At 39.9% G+C, this 23,470-nt stretch overlaps 1 protein-coding gene across 1 annotated transcript; it reads left to right on the top strand.

The window, feature by feature from the left end:
- The first annotated feature begins 11,528 nt into the window (after positions 1–11,528).
- On the top strand, positions 11,529–13,360 carry LOC103321807 (serine/threonine-protein kinase 52-like). Its single transcript, XM_008223645.2, has 6 exons — positions 11,529–11,809; positions 11,926–12,044; positions 12,161–12,309; positions 12,458–12,632; positions 12,768–12,902; positions 12,994–13,360. Exons 1-6 carry the CDS (start codon positions 11,545–11,547, stop codon positions 13,165–13,167), a joined length of 1,017 nt encoding a protein of 338 aa, XP_008221867.2. The 5' UTR covers positions 11,529–11,544; the 3' UTR covers positions 13,168–13,360.
- Positions 13,361–23,470: the final 10,110 nt, after the last annotated feature.

Genomic DNA, 23,470 nt, shown 5'->3' with positions numbered 1-23,470 from the left:
AAGGCGAGAACTATCGATCTTTTATGTCGGTAAAGCACTGTAGAGTGCAGAACTTGTATCATCCTAGAACAGTGGCCCTAGCCCTCGTCGTCTCGGCTGAAAACTCCGTCCATACTTCCAGGCGCATGTAATCATGGTTTTAACCAACCAACTGCTTCTGCAGGTGTTCCAGAAATGGGAAACAATTGGCAAATTGGTCAAGTGGGCAATGAAGCTGGGAGAGTTTGACGTGCAATTCAAGCCAAGACCTGTTGAGTAAGGTCAGGGTGCGACTTTATCTCCGAACTAACACCTTCGGTAACACCCGAGCCAACACATCCGCGTACTGATGTTGAAGAACATGGCGTACCGAGTCCCAAATATTTCAATCCTTCAATCCCTGTATGGATTTTGCATGTCGACGACTCGGAAAATCAACAAGGATGTGAAGCTGGCTTGGTGTTAACTACGCCAGATGGAGTCAATATTGAGTACGCCCTCCGTTTCAATTTGAAAGTCCAACAAAGAGGCTGAATATGAAGCTCTTACGCCGGCTGTTAGCCTAAGCTCGGCTACACACTAATTACTTCAAAATTCGGGCCTACTTAGATTCGACAAATACCAGGATGAAAACAGTCATGTCGATGCATTGGCTAGATTAGCTTTGGCCATCAATGACAAGATCGGCAAAAAGGTTCCAGCAGAGATTCTGGCTCACCTAAGTACAGTAACCACTAAAGTATGCACCGTATGGTATGAGGATACGTGAATGTCTCCAATTCACGCTTACCTGAAGAACGACACCGTACCCAAAGACAAATCCCATTCAAGAAAGTTGCGATACCGATTGGCAAGATACGTAGTCATCAACGATATCCTTTAAAAGCGTGACTATATTACACCTTATCTTAAATGCATCACTACCGAACTGGGGGACTACGTCCCGGGAAATCCACATGGGGTCTGTGGTGATCATTCCGGATCCTGATCGCTAGCACACAAGGCTTTTCGACAGAGGTATTGTCCGACCATGCATCAAGATGCAAATACACTAGTGAAGAAGTGTGACAAATGCCAACGGTTCGGTAACGTACCCCATATCCCTATCGAGCTATTGACGCTGATTGTAAGTCCGTGGCCTTTTGCCTAGTGAGGACTTGATCTAATTGGCCCAATGTCGCGAGGTAAAGGCCAGGTTAAGTACGCTGTGGTAGCTGTGGATTACTTCACCAAATGGGTGGCCGAAGCTCTAAGGACCATCACGGCAGCAAGAATGGAAGACTTTGCGGACCCACATCTGCTGCCGATTGATATCCCCTATGCAATCATCACGACAACGGTAAATAGTTTGATTCGGACATCTTTAGACGATTCTGCACTCACGGGCAAGTCGGCGATAAACAAAATCATTAAGAAAGCTGCTAAACGGCAGCTTGACAACGCCAAAGGTGCTTGGCCGAAGAAACTTCCCCAAGCACTATGGGCCATTAGAACATCTAGGAGAAACTCCCTTTTCTCTCGCATTTGGATCGGAAGCCGTCGTCCTTGTGGAAATCGGTGAGCCTTCCTACCGAACAAAAAGCTTTGCACCAGAGGCAAATAACGAAGCATTAGCACTAAACCTCGACTTGATCAAAGAACGCTGAGCAAGAACCAACCTTCGGAATGAAGGCTACAAGCAGTGTGTCTCTCGGTACTATAGCTCGAGGGTTAGATCGCGCTCTTTCTGAATCGGAGATTGGGTCATGCGCAAGGTCTCCTTGGCAACCAAAAATCCCACGGAATGAATCCTCGGACCTTCTTGGGAGGGACCATCTGACATCCTCCGATTTGGAACGTATCGATTGAGAGACTCCAATGGTAAGACCCTCGATCATCCATGGAACGTCGAGCATTTGAAGTATTACTTCAAGTAGAAGTCCCCTAGCCAATGACATGTTAAAATTGTAAAACAGCGACCTATATGTGTTTGTGCCCTCAACAATATTGAATGAAAAGGCCTTCGGTCCAATTATTTATGAAGCCTTCGGTTCAATTGATTCATTAAGCCTTCAGCTCAATTATTTATTTAGCCTTCGGCGAACAAAAGGATAAGGTAGAAACCATCATATATTGATTACTGATGGTCTTTAACCAAATTCCTAAACGGTTATTTAGCCTTCGATAAATAAAAATACTAAAAAGGACCAACAGTTAGTCCATTACTGATGGTCAAGTTACTTCAGATTTTTCCTGTAGAGGTCCACTTCAGATTTTGCCTGTGTATGCCTTCGGCAAGATAGCCTCTTATTAAGCCCTCGACAATAAAATGGTTAAGGATCTAAAGCCTACCGATTGTTTATTCACTTGTATACTTTTTATCACCCTGATTACTTATTCGGTAAAATTCGTTAATCAAAACGTCTTAGCCTTTGGAGACAAACAAAAAATGAAAGCAAAGGCAGAAATGCTAAATAAATTAACACGATGCCCTCGGCATCAAGGTGTTTAGAATTACATTGCCTAATGGCGAGTACAGATGCAAAAAATAATAAAAATGGCGAGTACAGATGCAAAAAATAATAAAGATACATAAAGTACAAGAGAATGAAGCCTAGGCAGCGTTCCCATCATCGACAACAGCAGCACCATAAGTAGGAGCAGAGGTGTCTGCTGTCCCGACACCCTCGGAAGCAGCAAAGGCGGACCTTCAAAGTCCTTGATCATCTCCTACGTAATGCCTTCCGGCAGAGGAAGGGGATCGGCTGCAAAATTGAGGTTGAGCTTCGCCAAGGGGTTATACAATTAGATCAGGTCCGCCATCTCTGAGCCCACCTCCTTATTTAGAAGGGCAGTGAACTCTTCTGACGAACGGTATTGCTTAATCGCCTGTTGGGACGGCAGCCTCGGTCTCGGCAGCCTTCGACCACACCATCTCCTCCAACACCACTTTTACCTCTCCTTTGGCAGCCTCGGTATCTCGACACCTGCATGGCCGTATCGGTCGCCTTCATCTCGGACAACTTGGCCTTGGCAGCTTTCACTTGCCGCTCAAGAGCCTCTTTGTCCTTGACCAGGTTGGTGTGGTCTTGAAGAACATTGCAAGCCTTAGCGACCTTGAAACGTCCATTATCGTAGGCTTTCTTGGCACGCTCGGCAGCTGTGATGGCTTGCTTCATGCGCAACCACATGTCCATGAAAGCCTGGGAAAAAGAAGAGAAAGACCTTCATTAACCGAAACAAAAGAAATAAATAGAATCAGAAAGGGCAAAAGTTGAAAGGCTTACGAGGCCTGGAGATGGAAGGCATGTTCGCCTCCTTCCGAAGGAGCCTTTTGAAGCTCCTATATCTCGATAGTTCCATTTGCGAACCGAGGATCACGTGGTTCGCAAATTGAACCGTCTTCAACGAAAAAGCCTCGATCGTTCGGAAGTTCGATCGTGCTTGGGTTGGTTCGGCTTCTAGGTCCACAAGCGAGACCATTTCCCAACGGACTTGGACATAGCTCCAGCATCCAACCCGCACTTGGTTATTGATTTGGTACTCGACCGCCGGGTACATATTCGCACCTAGCCCACGCTTGGTATTGGTTCACCCAAGTCGCTTGATCGATTGACAAGGGTGGTTATCCAGATCGGCCTTTGTCATATAGGGAGAGGCCAACGGTAATGGCTGCCGTTGTTTCTTCGCTTCATCCCCAACAAAAGGTGCCTCTTCGAAGATTCTGAAATTTCTTTAGCCTCGACAGATGACTGGCTTCATCACTGAACAAAAACATGACATTAAAACGATAGATGGCTACCACACAAAATCATGTACTTACTATCGGGAAAGCACTTACTTTTGGCAAGGTCGGCAATGTGGGCCTTGACCAGGTTCTTAGTGAAAAGGAAGCCCGGATAGATCCTCTCAATGACAGGACCTTCACTTCACCGGCTCGACCTTCCGAATGTCGGACTGAGAAGAAGTCGGTTGCTTTAATTTGCCTATAGAACAGACAAAGAAAACGTTAGTCACAATAAAAATGGAGTCTTACCAAACGGCTTACCGATGACTTACCGGCTATCCGAAAAGTTGTGGGTATGTGATGGTGAACAGGCCTCTCCGAAGGTGACTCCCGGGCACGGGACAAAAGGACCGCTGATTCCTCCACAACTTCGAGAAGTCGATCACCCTAGTGAAGTGGCCAGCGACTTTAACTTGGTGATGTATAAGCACGAGAATCGCTCGTAGGTTGGCTCCCTCTCCTTGACAAGACCGAAGACCACGATTGCACCCATCAGGGCTACCCAAAAGTTGGGATTGTATTGACTGGGGTAACCTAACTGGGCCGAATCCTCTGAATAGGATGTAACACCCCGACTCCAAATTTATTGCCTATTTTAATTTATTTAAGTGAAATTATGAATTTACCCTTAGGATAGGGGTAATTTGGTCATTTCTAATCAGGAAGGAATTTGGGAATTCCAGCTGCATCGTTGTGTAGAGCACGGTGAGATGAGTCCGTAGACACGTAGTGGGCTCGAATCGGACTTGCAACGAGAGAGTTACGATTGAATGAAACTCAGTGGCACGATCGTAATTATTTGGAAAAGGGATTTTTGATAAAAAGTCAGATTTGCCCGACGCTCTCTCTATCTTTCTCCTCCGACGCTCTCTCTCTCTCCTCGTCGCAAAACACTTCGATAGCGCCGCTGCCCGCTTAGCGCCATCGCCACATCCGCCACCACTTGGGCCGGGACCGTCCCAAAATGACCGGCGACTCGCCGTCCTTTCCCACCTGTTTTCCGACATCAGCGGTGATACCGGATTTTGCAGAAAACCGACCGATTTTCGGAGAAAATTTCCAACCGCTCGTTCTCCCTCTTCCGGTCACCGTTTCTGGTGATTGAGGTATGCTTTCTCACTTATTTTTCATGATCTAGCTGATGGTTGGGTAGGATTGCATCGATTTTGAGTGTAGGATGTTTGATATTCGAATTGAATTACGGCCGAATTTCGGGATGAGATTCCAGCCACTTCTGGTCAGTTTTTGAGGTAGGTCCAAGAACAAAAGTGACTCCAAATAAGGTGTTTTACCTAGGGTAGGAGTCTTGAGCCGTGATTATAGGTTTTTCCGGTGATGGGTTATCGCTTTGGACATCCATGCGCTGCCGACGCATGTGGCGGCGCGTGGGCACTGTAGAAAAGGACTTTGGGTCCCAATGTGATCTCCTGGTTTTCATGAGCGCGTGGGTTCTTTCAGATCCCAACCGGTTGACGTTTGAGCCCCGAACGGATTATGCATATTGTGGGTTATCCGGGTTCGATAGGTTTGGACCGTTGGATTGACTCTAATTTAATATATGTTGATCTAGGTATTCCTAGGATCGTGTAGGATTCGACGGATCGAGAAACGGAGTCCCGAATACTCCGAAAATGCCCACCCTAGGGCTAGGGTTTTAGTGACCGTCCGATCGTGTGATCGTGAGCGATCCGACCGTTCGATCTGGACCAAACTTGCAGGACATGTGTAGAACCTGTAGGAACTTTCAGATCGAAATTTAGAGGTCGTAGGCCCCACAAGCTTGTTTGACCTGGGGTGGGTAGTTTGACCCCGGGATTGATCGTTAGACTTTCTAGGTAGTGATACCTTCCTAGGAAGATTAAAATGACCGTAGTGACAGGTAATGACCGTTAGTCGAGTTATGTGGATATTTTGAGTCTAGGATATTAGTTGATGAATTTAAATGGGGGAGTTTTTTTGGGATGCTATATTGGGGTTGAGGTGTATACAATATTAGAAATATATATATGCTTATGTGTTTATTTAAAGGTATAAAAGAGTATAGAATGTTAGTTTGGAGTGCTATACGCACTACCCTATATACCTCCCCGGATGTTGGACCCCACGTGGCGGGTGCGTCTGGACGTATGAGGAGATATGATTGTGTGCGGGCTGCCGAGAATGTAGCCAGCCCGGAGTTGAGGTCGCGCGTGTCGTAGGAGTAGCCGGCGTGTTGACAGACCCATATGAGGCCGGGTGCGTCTGTCGTATGAGGGGTGATATTGTGATTGTGTTGAGGTCGCACGTGTCGTAGGAGTAGCCGGCGTGTTGACAAACCCCATACGAGGCCGGGTGCGTCCCGTCGTATGAGGGGTGATATTGTGATTGTGTTGAGGTCGCACGTGTCGTAGGAGTAGCCGGCGTGTTGATAGACCCCATACGTGGCCGGGTGCGTCCCGACGTATGAGGGAAGATATGATTGTGTGCGGGCTGGTGAGAATGTAGCCAGGCCCAGTCGAGGTCGCACGTGTCGTATTAGTAGCCGGCTTGTTGATGACCCCATACGAGGTCGGGTGTGTCCCGTCGTATGAGGGGTGATATTGTGATTGTGTTGAGGTCGCACGTATCGTAGGAGTAGCCGGCATGTTGACAGACCCCATACGTGGCCGGGTGCGTCCCGAGGTATGAGGGGAGATATGATTGTGTACGGGCTGGTGAGAATGTAGCCAGGCCCGAGTTGAGGTCGCATGTGTCGTAGGAGTAGCCGGCGTGTTGACAGACCCATACGAGGCCTGGTGCGTCCTGTCGTATGAGGGGTGATATTGTGATTGTGTTGAGGTCGCACGTGTCGTAGGAGTAGCCGAAGTGTTGACAGACCCCATACGTGGCCGGGAGCGTCCCGTGGTATGAGGGGAGATATAATTGTGTACGGACTGGTGAGAATGTAGCCAGGCCCATAGCGGAAAGTTAGATGGCTGGTGAGAATGTAGCCAGGCCCAAAGCAGACAGTGAGACATGATGATGAGGTCCCACATATTGTAGGATTATTTCCGGCGTGCGGACATGCCCCACACGCGACTTTGGATGTTTTGGCGTATGGGGAGATTATGTGAGTTTTTAGGAGATAAGTTAAGGTTTGTGATTGGTGAGTTGTGATCCCTTAGTAGAGGGTGTTAGTGAAAGAATTACGTATGGCTTGATACCTTAGTAAGGGTACGTAGGTAGCCTGGGGTTACTAGGTGTAGCCGCGAGTTAAACCTCACTTAGGTTGTATTGTGAGGCTAGTTCTGGAACTTGATTGAATTGAGGCTTGTCCTGTGGACTAAGTGAGTGAAGGTGTGCATAAATAAATTTTGAATTTGTTATATGCATGTTTGATGCATTAAGTTGTTTTAAAAATATTGTGGGCAGTTCTGCTAGAATCATTTGAAGGCCGGAGGCCATTTATGTAAATTGCATGAGATTATATTGTGCGTGCTGCCGATTGGGTTATAAAATGTGTTTTATGCAGGTAGAAATTTTGGGAAATGTTAAATTTATAGAGAGACTCTGCGAAATTTCGCAGAAAGTCTCGTGCCCTTAATCTTCTTTGGTAAAAGAGGACATAGTTTTAAGGAGTGAACCCGGCGTGGGTGTGATGCCGGGGTCTCCGTAGGATTAAATCTTGGGTTCCGGGAAATTCGAGGAGGGTCGTGTCACGCGAGGCTGCAACGGTAGCGAACCCCATGCTTGAAGCATGTTTGTAAAAAAGACGACTTCATTGTCCTTGGGATTGTTTAGCGATTCGTAGGCCCTGATATTCTCTATTTCACCGAATCTGGTATTAGATATTCGACACGATATTTGACTAGCTCCCGTTCAGTTATCTTGTTTGGCTCCAAGTAGTTAACACTAAACAAATACTCATTCGGCTGCCCTAAAGAAATCCGAGGGTTACCTCGGTGGACTATGGTGACATCCTGGTGGGGGTGGATTCGGCAGCAGATCCCCACACCAGATGTGGAGGTTTTCGGTTGGTAGCTAGCGTGGTGTTCGGTGCCCTAGTATCCTCATCAGAACTCGCAGTACTAGCCGGCGTTAGCACTCGGCCGCCGACGGCACCATGGCCAACGGAACTGGTTGTCCCGTTATAAGCCCTTTCCCTCTGCTGTGGGTAGGGACAGAACCCACTATCTCACGATAATTTCAACCTTGGTGTCTTCACTATTAGCACTGTCAAAGCTCTGCCTCACTACTGGTGCCCTGCCGATCGTCCGATGACTCCCCATCGAACGCGTTAGGCTTACTATCGTATCTGAACTCGCTATCGAACATCTACAAGTAAAAAAGGAAGAGAAACTAAATGCCTATGGATGACACTACCTACGGCAACTAGACGATCAAACGTACTTCGCGACATGCAAATAGTCTAGTCCATGCCAAAGGAATACAATAAATTAGAAAAAGGAAGTAGAAGGACTAGAATACCTTGTGTCTGTGCCAAATGAGATTGTTGGAAATCGCCTAAATTACCAAATGAGATCACCAAAAATCCCCTAAATTACCGAATGAGCTCATTGGAAACCCCTATCTCAAAGCTCTCAAATTGTTCTTACAACGCAAGTGACTCTTCCCTCTGGAGTCACCCCTATTTATTGGAGAAGGAGCCCAACGGTACACCTCGAAAAACCAACCAGTGCCATTATTACCCTGTTTTATGAGCACGTTGCGACACATGGCATCAACCATGAGGGGCGGCTGCTCGCACGCTTAGGCACAGAAGACCTGGGCACCCTTCAGGCCGACGATCCCACTTCCCCATGTAGCATGCCGCATGTAGACTCCCGAAGGATGATCACACAGGAGGTTGCCGAAATGGCTGAGTGTGTGTCAAACGGCTGGGTGAGATCAGGTGACCTTTGAACTGCCCACATCTCACCGAACCCAAGGATCATGCCTCCTCAAAAGCAAACTTGGCTTCACGACTTCACAAAAATACCAAACGGTACCATCTTCCTGACGGCAACCTGCATGCATCGAGGATCAAGCAAGTCCCAACTTAGAGGCTCTCTCACTTAGAGACTTGGGGGACTCCTGTGTATACCAAAATTAGCGGCCAATAAGAGCCAGATGCGTGGACAAAATATGGCATCGGAAGGGAAGCCCTTGGCACCCAGGCCTGCCGACCACGTGGTTAAAACACCAATCACCCACTAGACACGTAGGGCATCTACAGTGAATGTCAACAGTCCCACATTAAAATTCTACACAACTTGCACACCTCCCAAGGTTTATAAAAAGGGCACAAGTCCCAAAATGGAGGCAATCTGAACTTTTGGCATATTGCCCTTAGATCTGTTCAATTCTCTTATTACATCCGTACTTACTTAAGTATCGGAGAGCCTTCAGCCAGTATCACACTGGTGCCCTAGGTCTTATTGAGCGGATTCTTATTTTACAGGATCATGCTCTACCGAGGCTCAGAGCATTCTGAAGGCCCAGACATCACTAAGTTAAGCCCAAAAGTACCGAACCACTTTTTCGCATCAACAATTGCTAAAGGATAGATGAAGCAGGAAAGCAGCCTCGTGGACCTCTCATTCGCCATCAACAAGAATTCTACACTATAAAAATCACAATAACAAAACAAAACGGGAAAAAGAAAAAAAAGAAAGTCGATACCTTGGAGGACATAAGCGACCTGGGCAAAATTAGAGTACTTTTGGAGAGCAAACCCATTCTTCTCAAGAGCAAGCTTGGCAACGCCAATGTTACCTTCACGAAGCATGGGAAGCTCATATGGGGACCAATCAAAGTAGGACCCCCACCATCTCGACCATAACTTGCTTTATACTTTTATGCTGAGGAAAACCCATCTGGTTTGTGAATATGTTTATGTTTGACTTGATATTCTCATCAACAAACTCATCTTGGTGAGTTTTGATAGAATCTGTTGTTACTGGCAAGCTGCTATGGTGGTGGTCTCTGCAAGGCTGAGGCTGCCAAATCGATGAAGACCCAAGGAAGGCGTCAAAAAGCCTGGTGAGGTTGACAATGAAGAACTCGAGCTGAATGACCAAAATAACCCTCAAAAGAGAGTCAATGTGAGTCAAATGACGGATTAATGGATGAAATGTTCGAATTTTGATGGTGGAGGGAACATTGATAATAAAATTTAATTTGAGTCCTTAATTCGCTAAAAAAAAAAGGTTAGGGAGTAAATTAAGAATTATGTACACGTTTAGGGGGCAATTCAGAAAATTACCCTAAAATAGTAGTAAATTATAGAAAGTGTGCTCATGTAACAAATTTAATAATTAAAAATAAAAAGCACACCGTAACAAAGCCCAAAGAATTACTTGGTGGGCCCTTTGGTTTAAAATGTTAGAAATTAATACAAATAACGCCTAGAGTTTGGAGCGTTAATTTTGACGTTGTGAAGGGCGACGACATTCCGCCTAGATGTTGGAGTGTTTTTTGCTATTTTTTTCAGCTAATTTTGCTTTAACATTGGATTTGACATTTCCTTTGGTGTAAATTTGTATTTTATTTATTTATTTATCAGAGTTAACATAGTTTAGCTTCAGATAATTAGAGGGACATGTGTCAAAATTTTACACAAGGGACAAAAGGGGATATGAAATTTGAGGACAACAGATCCCAACCCGTAAAAACAACTCGCCAATGTAATCTAAGATTCTATTTGAGAGTTCATTCAAATAAGCTTATTTGAGAGACATCTTTGTAGGGTCCACTATATGCCTTAGAGGTGGGTATCGAAATCGGAAAACTGGAACATTGAGTTGCACCAAATAAAAAAAATCAGAAAAAAACCACGTTGACTAAAAAGTCAATAAATTGACATCGAGCCGAATCAGATCGGACTGACTGCGTATGTTTTTATATTTATTTTAAAATTATTTCCAGGAAAGGAAAAGAAGGATTTGGCTGATGTGTAGAGCCACACGTGTTAAAAATAAGCTTATTAATTCATATATATCTTATCAAATAACAATGCATAAAAAAGAGTTGGGATTAGTTTGGGTAGGATAGATTTGATTGTATATGGGTAAATATTTTTTTGGAAAAAATTAGAGTAGAACCGCCACGGGCAAATCTTTATTTCCTTCACTCCTTGAAATCATTAAATTCTCTGGACCCTAATATTATTTGTATTTTTTCAGCAACCAGATGTTGTGAAGAAGAAAATAGTTAAGCTACAAACTCTTTTCAATTGGGAATTCGTTGGAAACGCTTTGAGGGTGTGTGTGTGTAAACTCTCGTACAGTGACGCTATAAACAAGGAGAAAGAAGATAGAAGATGAAAGAAAAGGATTGGCCAAAAACAAAAAAAAAAAAAAAAAAAAAAAACAAAGAGAAGGGAGAGAGAATATAATTAATTAGTAGTCTTAAAAGTTGGGCTGCTGGGTTGTTCTCAATGTTTATATTTTCAATGCAATCCTAGTCGATGGGTTAAATAGTGTCGGACAGAAACTTAATCCGATGGTTTAAATAGTGTCAAAACACATGAGCTTTTATTGGTGAAAGTACGAATTAGGGTTTCCAAGATATGTGAGAAGCGAAGCTTAAGCCTTAAGCCAAGGGTGCAAGAGATGTCGTGAGCTGTATGGTTCCACTATTTTTTTGGGCTGGATTATCTTCTTAAATAATAAATAAATTTTAGTTTTGCATAAATAAATAGATCTATTATTTTGGGGGTCATTACAAGGATTACTATTAGAAAGGGAAGAGGCCTGTGGCTCGACTATATATACACAACTACAACCCACCACAAACTCAAACTCAAACTCAAACCCCTCTTCAACTCTCATACTAAAGAAATGGCATTGGCACCCAAGATTGACGTGAAAAGTTTGGACGAAAAGTTAGAGAATTTCCACCGACTGTACTCTATCAAGAAGAAGAAAGAGTTGCATGACAAAGAAAGCAACAAAGTCATCAACATGAGAGCCATGGCGGCCAAAGAAGCTCCTCAAGAAGAATGGCAAATGATCATTCGAGAGAAACTTGTTGTGAAACAAGTTTTTGCCAGTGGAGGCTTCGGGTCCGTTCATAAAGGCATCTATGATGGACAAGAAGTTGCAGGTGCGGTAATTATATCTATGTTTACATGCGCAAATTTATGTGTATATATATGTGTGTGCTTAATTTTGTCAAACTTCACTGAAGGTGTATCTTTTATTTTTTTCTTGATTATACAGTCAAAGTAATGGAGTGGGGAGAAGACCGCCGAACAAAATCTGAAATAGCTTCTTTGAAGAAAGATTTTAGGCAGGAGGTTTCTATTTGGCATAAGCTTGATCATCCTAACATTACTAAGGTACTACGACAATGGTTACTTGTTTTTGCTTTTCGTTCTTCTGTCCACTGTCAAACTAATATTTTTTTATCTTAGTTTGTTATTAATTATTTTTCTTTAATTTTCTTGGTGATTAGTGTATTGGAGCCACAATGGATACCGACTCTACCTCTGTTATTATTGAGTATCTTTCTGGAGGAACCCTAAAAGCCTTCCTCATCCAACACCGAAAAAAGAAGTTGCCTCTCAAGATAGTCAAACGACTAGCAGTTGATCTTGCTAAAGGGTATGTCTCGTTTCCATACATACGTTATTTGTCTTTGTTGATATCTTCCCTGCACCTCAGTAACAGTGTAGTAATACATACGTTTATAACATATATTATATATGCAAGTATACTATTACTAATGATATATGTATCTGTTTGCATGCAGATTGAGTTATTTGCACTCCAAGAACATTGTTCATAGAGACGTGAAAACGGAAAATGTGCTTCTTGATAAGGATGGTAGGGTGAAGTTAGCAGACTTTGGAGTTGCTCGTCTGGAGGCTTCAAATTTAGCAGAGATGACAGGCTACACGGGAACCCCTGGATACATGGCCCCTGAGGTATCAATTAATTCACTTTTTTTGTTCTCTACTTAGATTTTAAAGGCTTGCCCTAGACTTTGAATTATATATTAATTGCAGCAATCTGATCAATACCAAATGTTCTGATTGGATGATATGATGATGATGATGCAGGTCTTGGAATGTAAACCCTACAACAGAAAATGCGACGTTTATAGCTTCGGGATTTGCTTGTGGGAGATGTATTGCTGCGATATGCCCTACCCTAACATCACATTCTCCGAATTGACTTCGGCTGTTGTTTATAAAGTATGTCATTTCTCTTTCCATCTTTCTTTCTTTTATAATGTAGTCTGAGTGACCCCAAACTTATTATTTTTGTACTTATGTGTTGCTTCAGAATTTGAGGCCAGAGATACCCAAGCAATGCCCAAGCTCTCTAGCCAAAGTGATGAAACAGTGCTGGGATGGAGAACCCAAGAGAAGGCCAGAAATGGAGGAGGTTGTTTCCATGCTAGAGGCAATTAACACGTCAAACAGTGCTCCTTTGGGTTGCTTCAGCTTCTTCGGCTAAAGACGCTAACAGACTCATTTCAACGTAAATGACAAAAGAAAGGAGTGTGGTACTCTTTCCTTGACTGGATTTTCCTCATTCGGGAGGTTTTTTATGGCAAGGTTTTAACGAGGCCACTAATTTACTCCTCTAGTCCTCTTTGATTGTGCTGGATGTATTTTAAGCAGTCAATGAAGCTGATTTCAGTTTGATCCCAAAAAAAAAAGACAAAAATTGATTGAAAATGTTTGTCATTTCATCAGCACAAACGCAAGTGAAAATTAAAGTGAAGTGAGAATGAAAGAATAAGGACAAAAACACACTAAAAGAGAGATTATAACAAAGTAAATGACGGAAATCACTTCAAAAAGACAGCTTCACTCCTCAACATACAATGTAAATTGTGAACATTATAGCTTAAGAAGTCCGCCATGACTTATAGCCCTAATTTTCTTTCCTACTGATGAAGCATCATGCTAATTCACCAAGAATGGTCAGTAACGTAAATGACTAAGATGTGCGCCTTGTCCTGGGCAAACTGGTATATATCCTCCCTCTCGTTAAAATGCTACAGCCTCTTTGACTAAGATGTACGCCTTGTCCTGTCCTTTGAGGATGCTTGTTACTGTAGATATATCCCACAAGTGAGTAAGTATTTAAACTTGACAAACACATCCAGAGAAATCATTATCAAGGGGAGAAAATTACTCCACACACTGCCTTCAGATACTGCAAATTATCAAACTAAAGGGGTTTTAGTCATTAGCTATTCAAGGCTGCAAAAAGAAGCATATAGGAATGTTACCTCGTGGCTCAACTAGACATGTTCTCCCCACAGTGGCGAAGTGGATAAGGGGAAGAATCCATGCCTTTATGATCACCATTTTGTTGGGGTAATTTCAAAGGTCAGAAGTTAAGGAAATAAAAAGTTAGAATCTAAAGGGTTTAGCTATTATGTTTAGTTTATGAGTTAAAGTTAAAGTGAGGTTTAGTGGGTATAGTGGTCTCAAATCTACTATAATCTTTAAGCCAAAAAATAAAAAATAAAACCTATAATCCACATGTGACAAGATTTATATAAAAATATCAGAAAGAAAATAAGTGGATTTCATGTTTATCTTTATAAATTGTCATTTGGTCCAGATGACCAGAAGAACTAGCCCAAGTCCTTTACTGTCGTGGTAGGTTCAAAATTTCAACAATAATTTTTTTGTCCTAATAATCCGCATAATTAAAGAATATTACGGTAGTATGGTCATGTGGTATATTTTGTACACATGTTATAATATGGGTGGACGACATGGTTTATTTTTCCCTCTTTTAGGGAATAATATTAATAAATATCCACTTATGTTATAACACGTGTACAAGATGTACCACGTGGCCATACTACGGTGGTATTCTATAATCACTTCGTGTCAGGAAGAGACTAGGACTGAAACATAAATTAAGGAAGACGGTATTTGATTGTCTATATATGAGAATCAAAGATCGCAAAACAACCCTCTGCGTGCTAGTAGAAGAATTACCATATTAGAAAACAAAACCCTCGTTGCCTTCAACTCTATATATACAAAACCACACCAGAAATTCAAAAGCCTCTAATTAACTCAAAAATGGCAGCCAACATTGACTTGAAATGTTTGGACGAACAGTTAGAGTATCTCCAGCAAATGTACTCTATGAAGAAGAAGAAAGAGTTGCAGAAACAAAGTCATCAACGTGAGAGCCGTGGTAGCCAAAGAAGTTTATGAAGAAGAAGACTGGAAAATCATTCGAGAGAAACTCGTCGTGAAACAAGTTTTTGCCTGTGGAGGCTTCGGTTATGTAGAAAGGAATATGATGGCCAAGAAGTTGCAGGTATATATTTTATACATAGATACGTACATGCTTTATATCTTTAATCTTCTCAAACGTTACTGACTATGTAAACATCCCACATCGACCAACTGAGAGGGGGTGATGTGCCTTATATGTACATGCCCACCTCCATCTAGCACGATGCTTTTTGGGAGCTCACTGGCTTCCGAGTCATGGAAACTCCGAAGTTAAGCGAGTTTGGGCTAGAGCAATCTCAGGATGAGTGACCCACTAGGAAGTTGCTCTTGAGTTTCCAGAAACAAAACCATGAGGGCATGGGGGAGGGGCCCAAAGCGGACAATATCGTTCTACGGCGGAGCCGATCCGAGGTGTGACAGACCACATATATATGTGTGTGTGTGTGTGTGTGTGTGTGTGCGCGCGCACATGCGTTATATCACAAACTTCACTGATGGCGTTTTCTTTCTTTCTTGATTATACAGTCCAAGTGATGGAGTGAGGAGAAGACGGTCAAAGAAGAAAAGCTGAAATAGCTTCTTTGAAAAAGGATTTTAGGTAGGGGATTTCTGTTTGACATAAGATTTCTGTTTTACTTTGTCCTTTTTGTTCTTCTCTCTATTCTCATATATTTTTATCTTTATTTATTATTGATTCTTTTTCTTTATTTTTGTTGGTGATTAATGTATTGGAGCCACAACGGATACTGAGTCTGCCTCTGTTATCACTGAGTACCTTTTCGGAGGAACTCTCCTCATTTGGTTCATGGGAAAGGAAGTTTGGGGATGAGAAATTAATTGTTTTCCCATGTTTGATAAGTCCAGGCATGGGAAATGGTTGCTTGACACATGAATATGGGGGAAAGTGAAGCCTTCCTCTCAACTTGGGTTTTGTTTTCATTCCTGACGGGAAAGTTTGGGAAAATGACACTACTACAAAAATTAAAAAGACGACCAAAAAAAGACGACGGTAGAAGAAAAGACTGTCGTTGTATTTCAAAAGACGACGATAACAAAAAAATCGTGGATAAGTGACTTAAACAACTGAAAAACGGAGGTACTGTTGAATTTTTTTTTTACAAATTTATAAATAAACCCAATCCTAGACATGTATTTATAAAAAAACCCAAGCACTATTTAAACATAGAAACACACCCAAAATCAACCTCAAAGTCAACTTTTTGGGTGTGTTTATAAATGGGTTTTGAGTGTGTGTAATGATGGGTTTTGGGTGTGTTTATAAAGTGTTTTGGGTGTTGGGTTTTTTTATAATTTCAACCTCCATTTTGGGTGTTTTAGTGAAACTCCCTTTTTTTTTTTATAACGACGCACACAAATAAAAAGCGTCGTCTTATTAAAAAGGTTTTCTTGAGTTAAAATCTGACCAAAAACAACGACAGCAGGTATGACAAGGGTCGTCTTTTAAAAATCAAGTGTCGTTTTTTTGGTAAAGACATGGTTATTTTAAAAGAACTGTCGTCTATTATATGTAAAGATGACAAATTTTTTTTATAAAAAGGGTCGTCTATTATATGTAAAGATGATGGTTTGTTTAAAAAAGGGTCGTCTATTTTATGTAAAGATAATGATTTGTTTAAAAAAGGGTCTTCTATTATGAAGTAAAGATGACGGTTTTTTTTTACAAATAGGTCGTCTATTATATGTAAAGATAACGATTTTTATACAAACCGTCGTCTATTATATGTAAAGATGATGCTTTTTAAAAAACCGTCTTCTATTATATGTAAAGACGACGCTTTTTATAAAAAAAAACCGTCGGTTATTATATGTAAAGATGATGATTTTTATACAAACTGTTGTCTATTATATGTAAAGATGACGCTTTTTATAAAAACCGTCGTCTATTATATGTAAAAATGACGATTTTTTACAAACCGTCGTCTATTATATGTAAAGATGACGCTTTTTATAAAACTCGTCGTCGATTATATGTAAAGATGACGCTTTTATAAAAAACCGTCGTCTATAGTAAAGATGACCGTTTAAAAAAAAAAATGGTCGTCTATTATATATAAAGATGACGTTTTTTTTTATAAAAAAAAGGTCGTCTATTATATGTAGAAATGACACTTTTTATAAAAAAAAGAGTCGTCTATTATATGTAAAGATGATGGTTTATTAAAATAACCGTTAAATCATGATTTTTCATTTATAACCGTCAAATTTTTTTGTCCCCTTACTTGATCTCTGAATGTTTATTTTTTCCGATTTTTGGTGTATATGATCTCGAAGTATAAACAAACAAGTTTGACGATTGGATCGTTGAAACTAGTTTCTTAGAATGCGTATGCCATCAAAATAATATATTCACTAATAATTAAGAGTTTATTTATACTTTCGTTAAATATAACATAAGATTTTGTGGTATCTACTAGTGTAAATATTTTAAATTGAAGATCAAGTTTAGTCATTCTATTCATATAGGGTCAAGGAGTGTAGCGGTAAAAAATCATCAAAATTGGAGTTAAAATAACCATTAAATCATGATTTTTCATTTAAAACCGTTGAAATTTTTTGTCCCGTTACTTGATCTTTGAATGTTTATTTTTTCCGATTTTTGGCGTATATGATCTCGAAGTATAAACAAACAAGTTTGATGGTTGGATCATTGAAACTAGTTTCTTAGAATGTGTATGCCATCAAAAAAATATATTCACTAACAATTAAAAGTTTATTTATACTTTCATTAAATATAACATAAGATTTTATGGTATCCACTAGTGTAAATATTTTAAATTAAAGATCAAATTCAATCATTGTATTCATATAGGGTCAAGGAGTGTAGCGGTAAAAAATCATCAAAATCGGAGTTAAAATAACCGTTAAGTCATGATTTTTCATTTATAACTGTTGAAATTTTTTGCTCCGTTACTTGATCTCTGAATGTTTATTTTTTTCGATTTTTAGCGTATATGATCTCGAAGTATAAACAAACAAGTTTGACGGTTGGATCATTGAAACTAGTTTCTTAAAATGCGTGTGCCATGAAAAAAATATATTCACTAACAATTAAGAGTTTATTTATACTTTCGTTAAATATAACATAAAATTTTGTGGTATCCACTAGTGTAAATATTTTAAATTGAAGATCAAATTCAGTCATTGTATTCATATAGGGTCAAGGAGTGTAGTGGTAAAAAATCATCAAAATCGGAGTTAAAATAACCGTTAAATCATGATTTTTCATTTATAACAGTCGAAATTTTTTGTCCCGTTATTTGATCTCTGAATGTTTATTTTTTCCGATTTTTGGCGTATATGATCTCGAAGTATAAACAAATAAGTTTGATGGTTGGATCATTGAAACTAGTTTCTTAAAATGCGTATGCCATCAAAACAATATATTCACTAACAATTAAGAGTTTATTTATACTTTCGTTAAATATAACATAAGATTTTGTTGTATCTACTAGTGTCGTCTATTATATGTAAAGATGATGGTTTGTTTAAAAAAGGGTCGTCTATTATGAAGTAAAGATGACGCTTTTTATAAAAAAACCGTCGTCTATTATATGTAAAGATGATGACTTTTATACAAACCGTCGTCTATTATAAGTAAAGATGACGCTTTTTATAAAAACCGTTGTCTATTATATGTAAAGATGATGGTTTTTTATAAAAAAATCGTCGTCTATTATATGTAAAGATGCCGCTTTTTATAAAAACTGTCGTATATTATATGTAAAGATGACAAATTTTTTTTTTTTTTAAAAGCGTCGTCTTTTAAAACACGCTAAAAAATGGCCGCTTAAGTGAATTCGCACTCGACAAATTTTTAAATTTTCACCCGTCTTTGAAAACCTTATCTCTCATTAACAAGCGTCGTCTTTTAAAACACGCTAAAAAAAAGCTACTTAAGTGAATTCACGCTCGACAAATTTTCAGATTTTCCCCCGTCTCTGAAAACCTTATCTCTCCCTCCTTGAAATCCTCCTGCACTCTCTAAAACACCCTCATGAAACTCTCTACAAAATCATTAAAAAATCGATATCAATGAAGGAGTTGAGAGATTAAGGTCTTCGCAAATCCATAAAATATAGAAGGATGTTTTGTATTTGAGAATCAAAGCTGGTTGAAAGGTTTGATTTGAAAGTCACCTAATCTCTTAATACCCTTCTATATCTTGCTAGTGAATTCTGGATTAGTCTCTTTGCGTTTTTTGTATGTTCTTTGTCTCCCTAATTTCATATTTTGTCTCTCTTGATTTGTCTGGTTTGTTTACATATTTTTTTTATATTTCTGGTTTCTTTTTAGATTTTCTGATTTGGTTATCAGGAGATGAGGAGGAAGCTTGCAGATTTATAACTTTTTCTTTTGCAGGTTTTCTATGTGAGTTATATGTTTTTTTGTTGTTGAAAATTTGCAGGTTCTCGATGGTCTTTTTTATGCTCATTTTACAAGTTTTCAATGGAAATATGAACCAATTGTAAAATTTCTCTTCCACCTAATTTTTTATGTTTATAATCTTAGCTTTTTTTTTCTCTGTCTTTGTCATTTTGATTTATTTACAGGGATGATGAAGGAGACTTCAGTTGTGCATCATTTGTATGTTTGGATGAGGAATGCTTGGATTAGGAGTACGTAGGTCTTGTTAGGAATTATGTTTGTTGTAGAATAAAGATTGGTTAACTATGTAATAACTATTGAATCTTCAAGTTTCATGAAAGAAACTATTTTTGAGTGTATATATTCATTAATAAAGCATAATGGTTGGTTTTCTAGTTAAAATCGTTGTATAGCATCATAGGAAATAAAAAAGAACTAAAATGTAGCAGTTTAGAAACTTATTAGACGACGGTTTTTAAAATAAATCATGGTCTTTACAGATAATTAACGACGGTTTTTATAAAAAAAAGATCGTCTATTATAGGTAAAGATGACGATTTTTATAAAAAGGGTAGTCTCTTATATGTAAAGATGACACTTTTTATAAAAAACCGGTCTTCTATTATATGTAAAGATGACGATTTTTATACAAACTGTCGTCTATTATATGTAAAGATGACGCTTTTTGTAAAAACCGTCGTCTATTATATGTAAAGATGATGTAATAACCCAAACCTTAATTAATATTTAACTATTAGTTTATAAAGGGAAAATGACACTTTTGCCCTTAGACTATTTTAGGAATTGAGAAGTTGACTTTTTGACCGGAGGCGAATTTGGAAATTTTGTTTACACCGTTGCGTAGAGCTCAACGAAACGAGTCTGAAGACACGTAGTGGGCTCAATTTGGAGTTATAACGAAGAAAATACGGTCAAAATAATTTAAGGGGCAAAACGGTAATTTTGGAGACCAGGATTTTTTTTAACAACCGAATTTCTCTCTCCTGCCTCACTCTTCTTCCTCGCGACACAGCCCCCCCTGTTTCAACCCGCCACCTTCTCTCCTCTATAACTACCGCCACTGTGAACCACCGAACACGAGACCGAATCTGCTCGAACCGTCATCCTTCCCCATCACGTCCCAACCAGCCTCGGTCGTCGCCGACCTCGGAGCTCATCGGAAACTAGAGAAAAACCCGCCGGTTTCAATCGATTTACACCACCTTCCATCTCCGTCGTCCGGCTACCAAATCGGACGATCAAGGTATGGATTCCTACATATTTTTCGTGACTTAGTTGCTTGTTGGGTAAGATTTTAGAAATTTCAAGCGTAGATCGTTCGATTCTCAACTTAAGTTTCAGCCGGTTTTGAGGGTAGGATTCCGGCCACTTTCGGCCACTTTTTGGGGTATGTCCAAGAACAAAAGTGGTTTCAAATTGGGTGTTTTACCTAAGTTAGGAGTTTGGGCTGGCGGTTTGGAGTTTTTCCGGCCGCCCGAAATTTTCAAGCCACCCAAACTGCCGGTGCATGTGGGCAGTTTGGTGGGGACCACTCTCAGTTTTAGAATGATCCTCGTATTCTCACTAGCGTGTAGAAATTCACGGATCTCAATTCAGACGTCGTTTGAGTGTTAAGTGGACTTTTACCTAGTGTGCGTTATCCGGGTTCAATAGTTTTGAACCGTTGGGTCATGATCACTTTTAGATATGTTAATCTAGACATTGCCAGGATTGTGTAGGATTCGACGGATAGTGAATCGGAGTCCCGGATACTCCGAAATTGCGAACCCTAGGGTTAAGGATTTAGAATCCTCGATCGTCTGATCATGACGAATCTAACCGTCCGATCGAAACCAGATTCACGGGACGAATGTCCTAGGATTAAAGGAACATAATGTGGGCATATGAATAACATTAAATTGATGCACGCACTTCTAGAAGCCGGGGGTCAGGGTTTTATTTAAATATTTTTACCGAGCAATTTTATTAATATATTTTAATATGGTATTTGAATCAGGCACTCGGGCACCAGTTGACCCACAGGAGGGACCTTCCAAAGGTCCAGCGAGCTCGGACCAACAGTGAGTGGACTCTTTGTTTTCATAAATGAGTTTATGCAATTTAGTTTCAGTATTTGATCTTGAATAAGTTTATTTCAAAGATTAGTGTTTTATAAATGAAACATGCTTTTAAATATTTTGATTCGCATGCTGCTGAGTGGAATATCCTTTAGGGATATAGGGAAAGAGAATTTTAGTTAAACATCAGATAAATGGCAGCAAAGTCCAGCCTTAACAGAAAATTCAGTTATTTTCTAGATCTTTCAAAAACTTTGCTTATTATTATTATTGTTATTTTCTAAGCCACCTTAGGTACCCAGATATACAGATGTTGCCTTCGGATATAATGATGTCCACGGACATCCAGGTTGCCTTCGGTTTAGTCAACATGCTTGACAGTTGCCCCATGAGTTCTATGGTACCCGGACTCGTGCGGAGCGAGGATTGCGGATCAGGCTGACTACGGTCCCCAATCCTGCGAGGTTGCAGCTCGAGTCGACCTTGTGTCGCTGAGACTTGCGAGGGGAATTGACGGATAACAGGAATTGACGAAAATAAATGGGGTACACCTAGGTGGTAGTCTTAAATTGATTTCAATGTTTTACAGAGATTATTGTTGACATCGAGCATGATTGGTATATATATATATATATATATATACACACATAAATATATGAATACATGGATTTCTATACAGATATAATTAAGGGAAGGATTTAGTTTTAAGTAATTGTTTTTTTTTACTGTGGGGTTAGTATGTTTCTTATCTTTTTTTTTTCTTTCTAAACTTTGTTTTTGGGTCCACTCACCTTTTTAATGTTTTGCGCCCCCAGGCTGTAGACATGCATCCGAGAGCCACCACAAGGCATTTCCTGCTTCCCGCTCTTCCCCATTGTGATGTAGGGTTCCTTGGTTCACAAACGGTTACCTCCTTTGTAAATAAACCTGTATAGTTGCTCTAATATTGCCCTGGAACGTATTTAATTGTTGGAACTTATTTATTTTTGTATATTGGCAGTTGGTGTATATATTTAAGTGCTTGTTGACAGGTGTAAATTTTGGGAATGCTCGATTTGCAGGGGAGACTCTGCCGAATTTTCGGTAGAAGTTAGGATTTAAGGGAAATTAAGTTTTTAACCAAAAAAAAAAAAAAAAAAGGGCAACCAAGTCAATTGTGCTCGGCACCCGCCAGTTATCGATCACGAACAGGGTTTGGCTCGGATTCCAAAGTGGAATTTGGGTCGAGTCCTGTCAGATGACGCTTTTAATAAAAAAATCGTCATCTATTATATGTAAAGATGACGATTTTTATACAAACCGTCATCTATTATATGTAAAGATGACGCTTTTAATAAAAACTATCGTTTATTATATGTAAAGATGACGTTTTTTATTTATAAAAACCGTCGTCTATTATGAAGTAAAGATGACGGTTTTTCTTAAAAAGGGTGGTCTATTATATGTAAAGATGACATTTTTTTTTTTAAAAGGGTCGTCTATTGTTAAGTAAAGATGACATTTTTTAAAAAGGTCGTCTATTGAATGTAAAAATGACGGTTTTTATAAAACAACCGTTGTCTGTATAAACAATTCATGACGGTTTTCATAAAAAATCGTCCTCTTTACATACAATACACGACGGTTTTATTAAAAACAGTCGTCTTTTCTCCTATAATTAACGATCTTTACCTCTAAACAACGACGATTTTCTTTAAAAACGGTGAAAAGCCGTCGTAGTTTGACACCCAAATAGATGTCGGTCGATTTTACGACGGTTTGAAAACCGAATACACGACGGTGAATTCCCGTCGTCTTTTGCCTTTTTTGTAGTAGTGTGAGTCAATATTAAATGCACATTTTTCATGACTATTTTGTCCTCATTAACAATTTAGAATTACAATATATCATGCTCCGTTGGATTGGTTCAAATTGTTCAGCTGAAGATGCCAACAGACTCAACTCAACCCAATTTGTATTATTTAAATGCTTGAGATTGCTGAATTAAATGACAAAGTGTGGAACTCTTTTGTGGGCCGGATTTCCTCCTCTGGAGGTTTTTCATGGTAAGATTTTATGAGGTCATCGATTTGCCCTTCCTGT

The sequence above is a fragment of the Prunus mume genome, linkage group LG2 (assembly GCF_029339155.1).
Source record: "Prunus mume cultivar Tortuosa linkage group LG2, ASM2933915v1, whole genome shotgun sequence".
Lineage (NCBI taxonomy): Eukaryota > Viridiplantae > Streptophyta > Magnoliopsida > Rosales > Rosaceae > Prunus > Prunus mume.
This window is presented reverse-complemented; position numbering and strand designations above follow the sequence as displayed.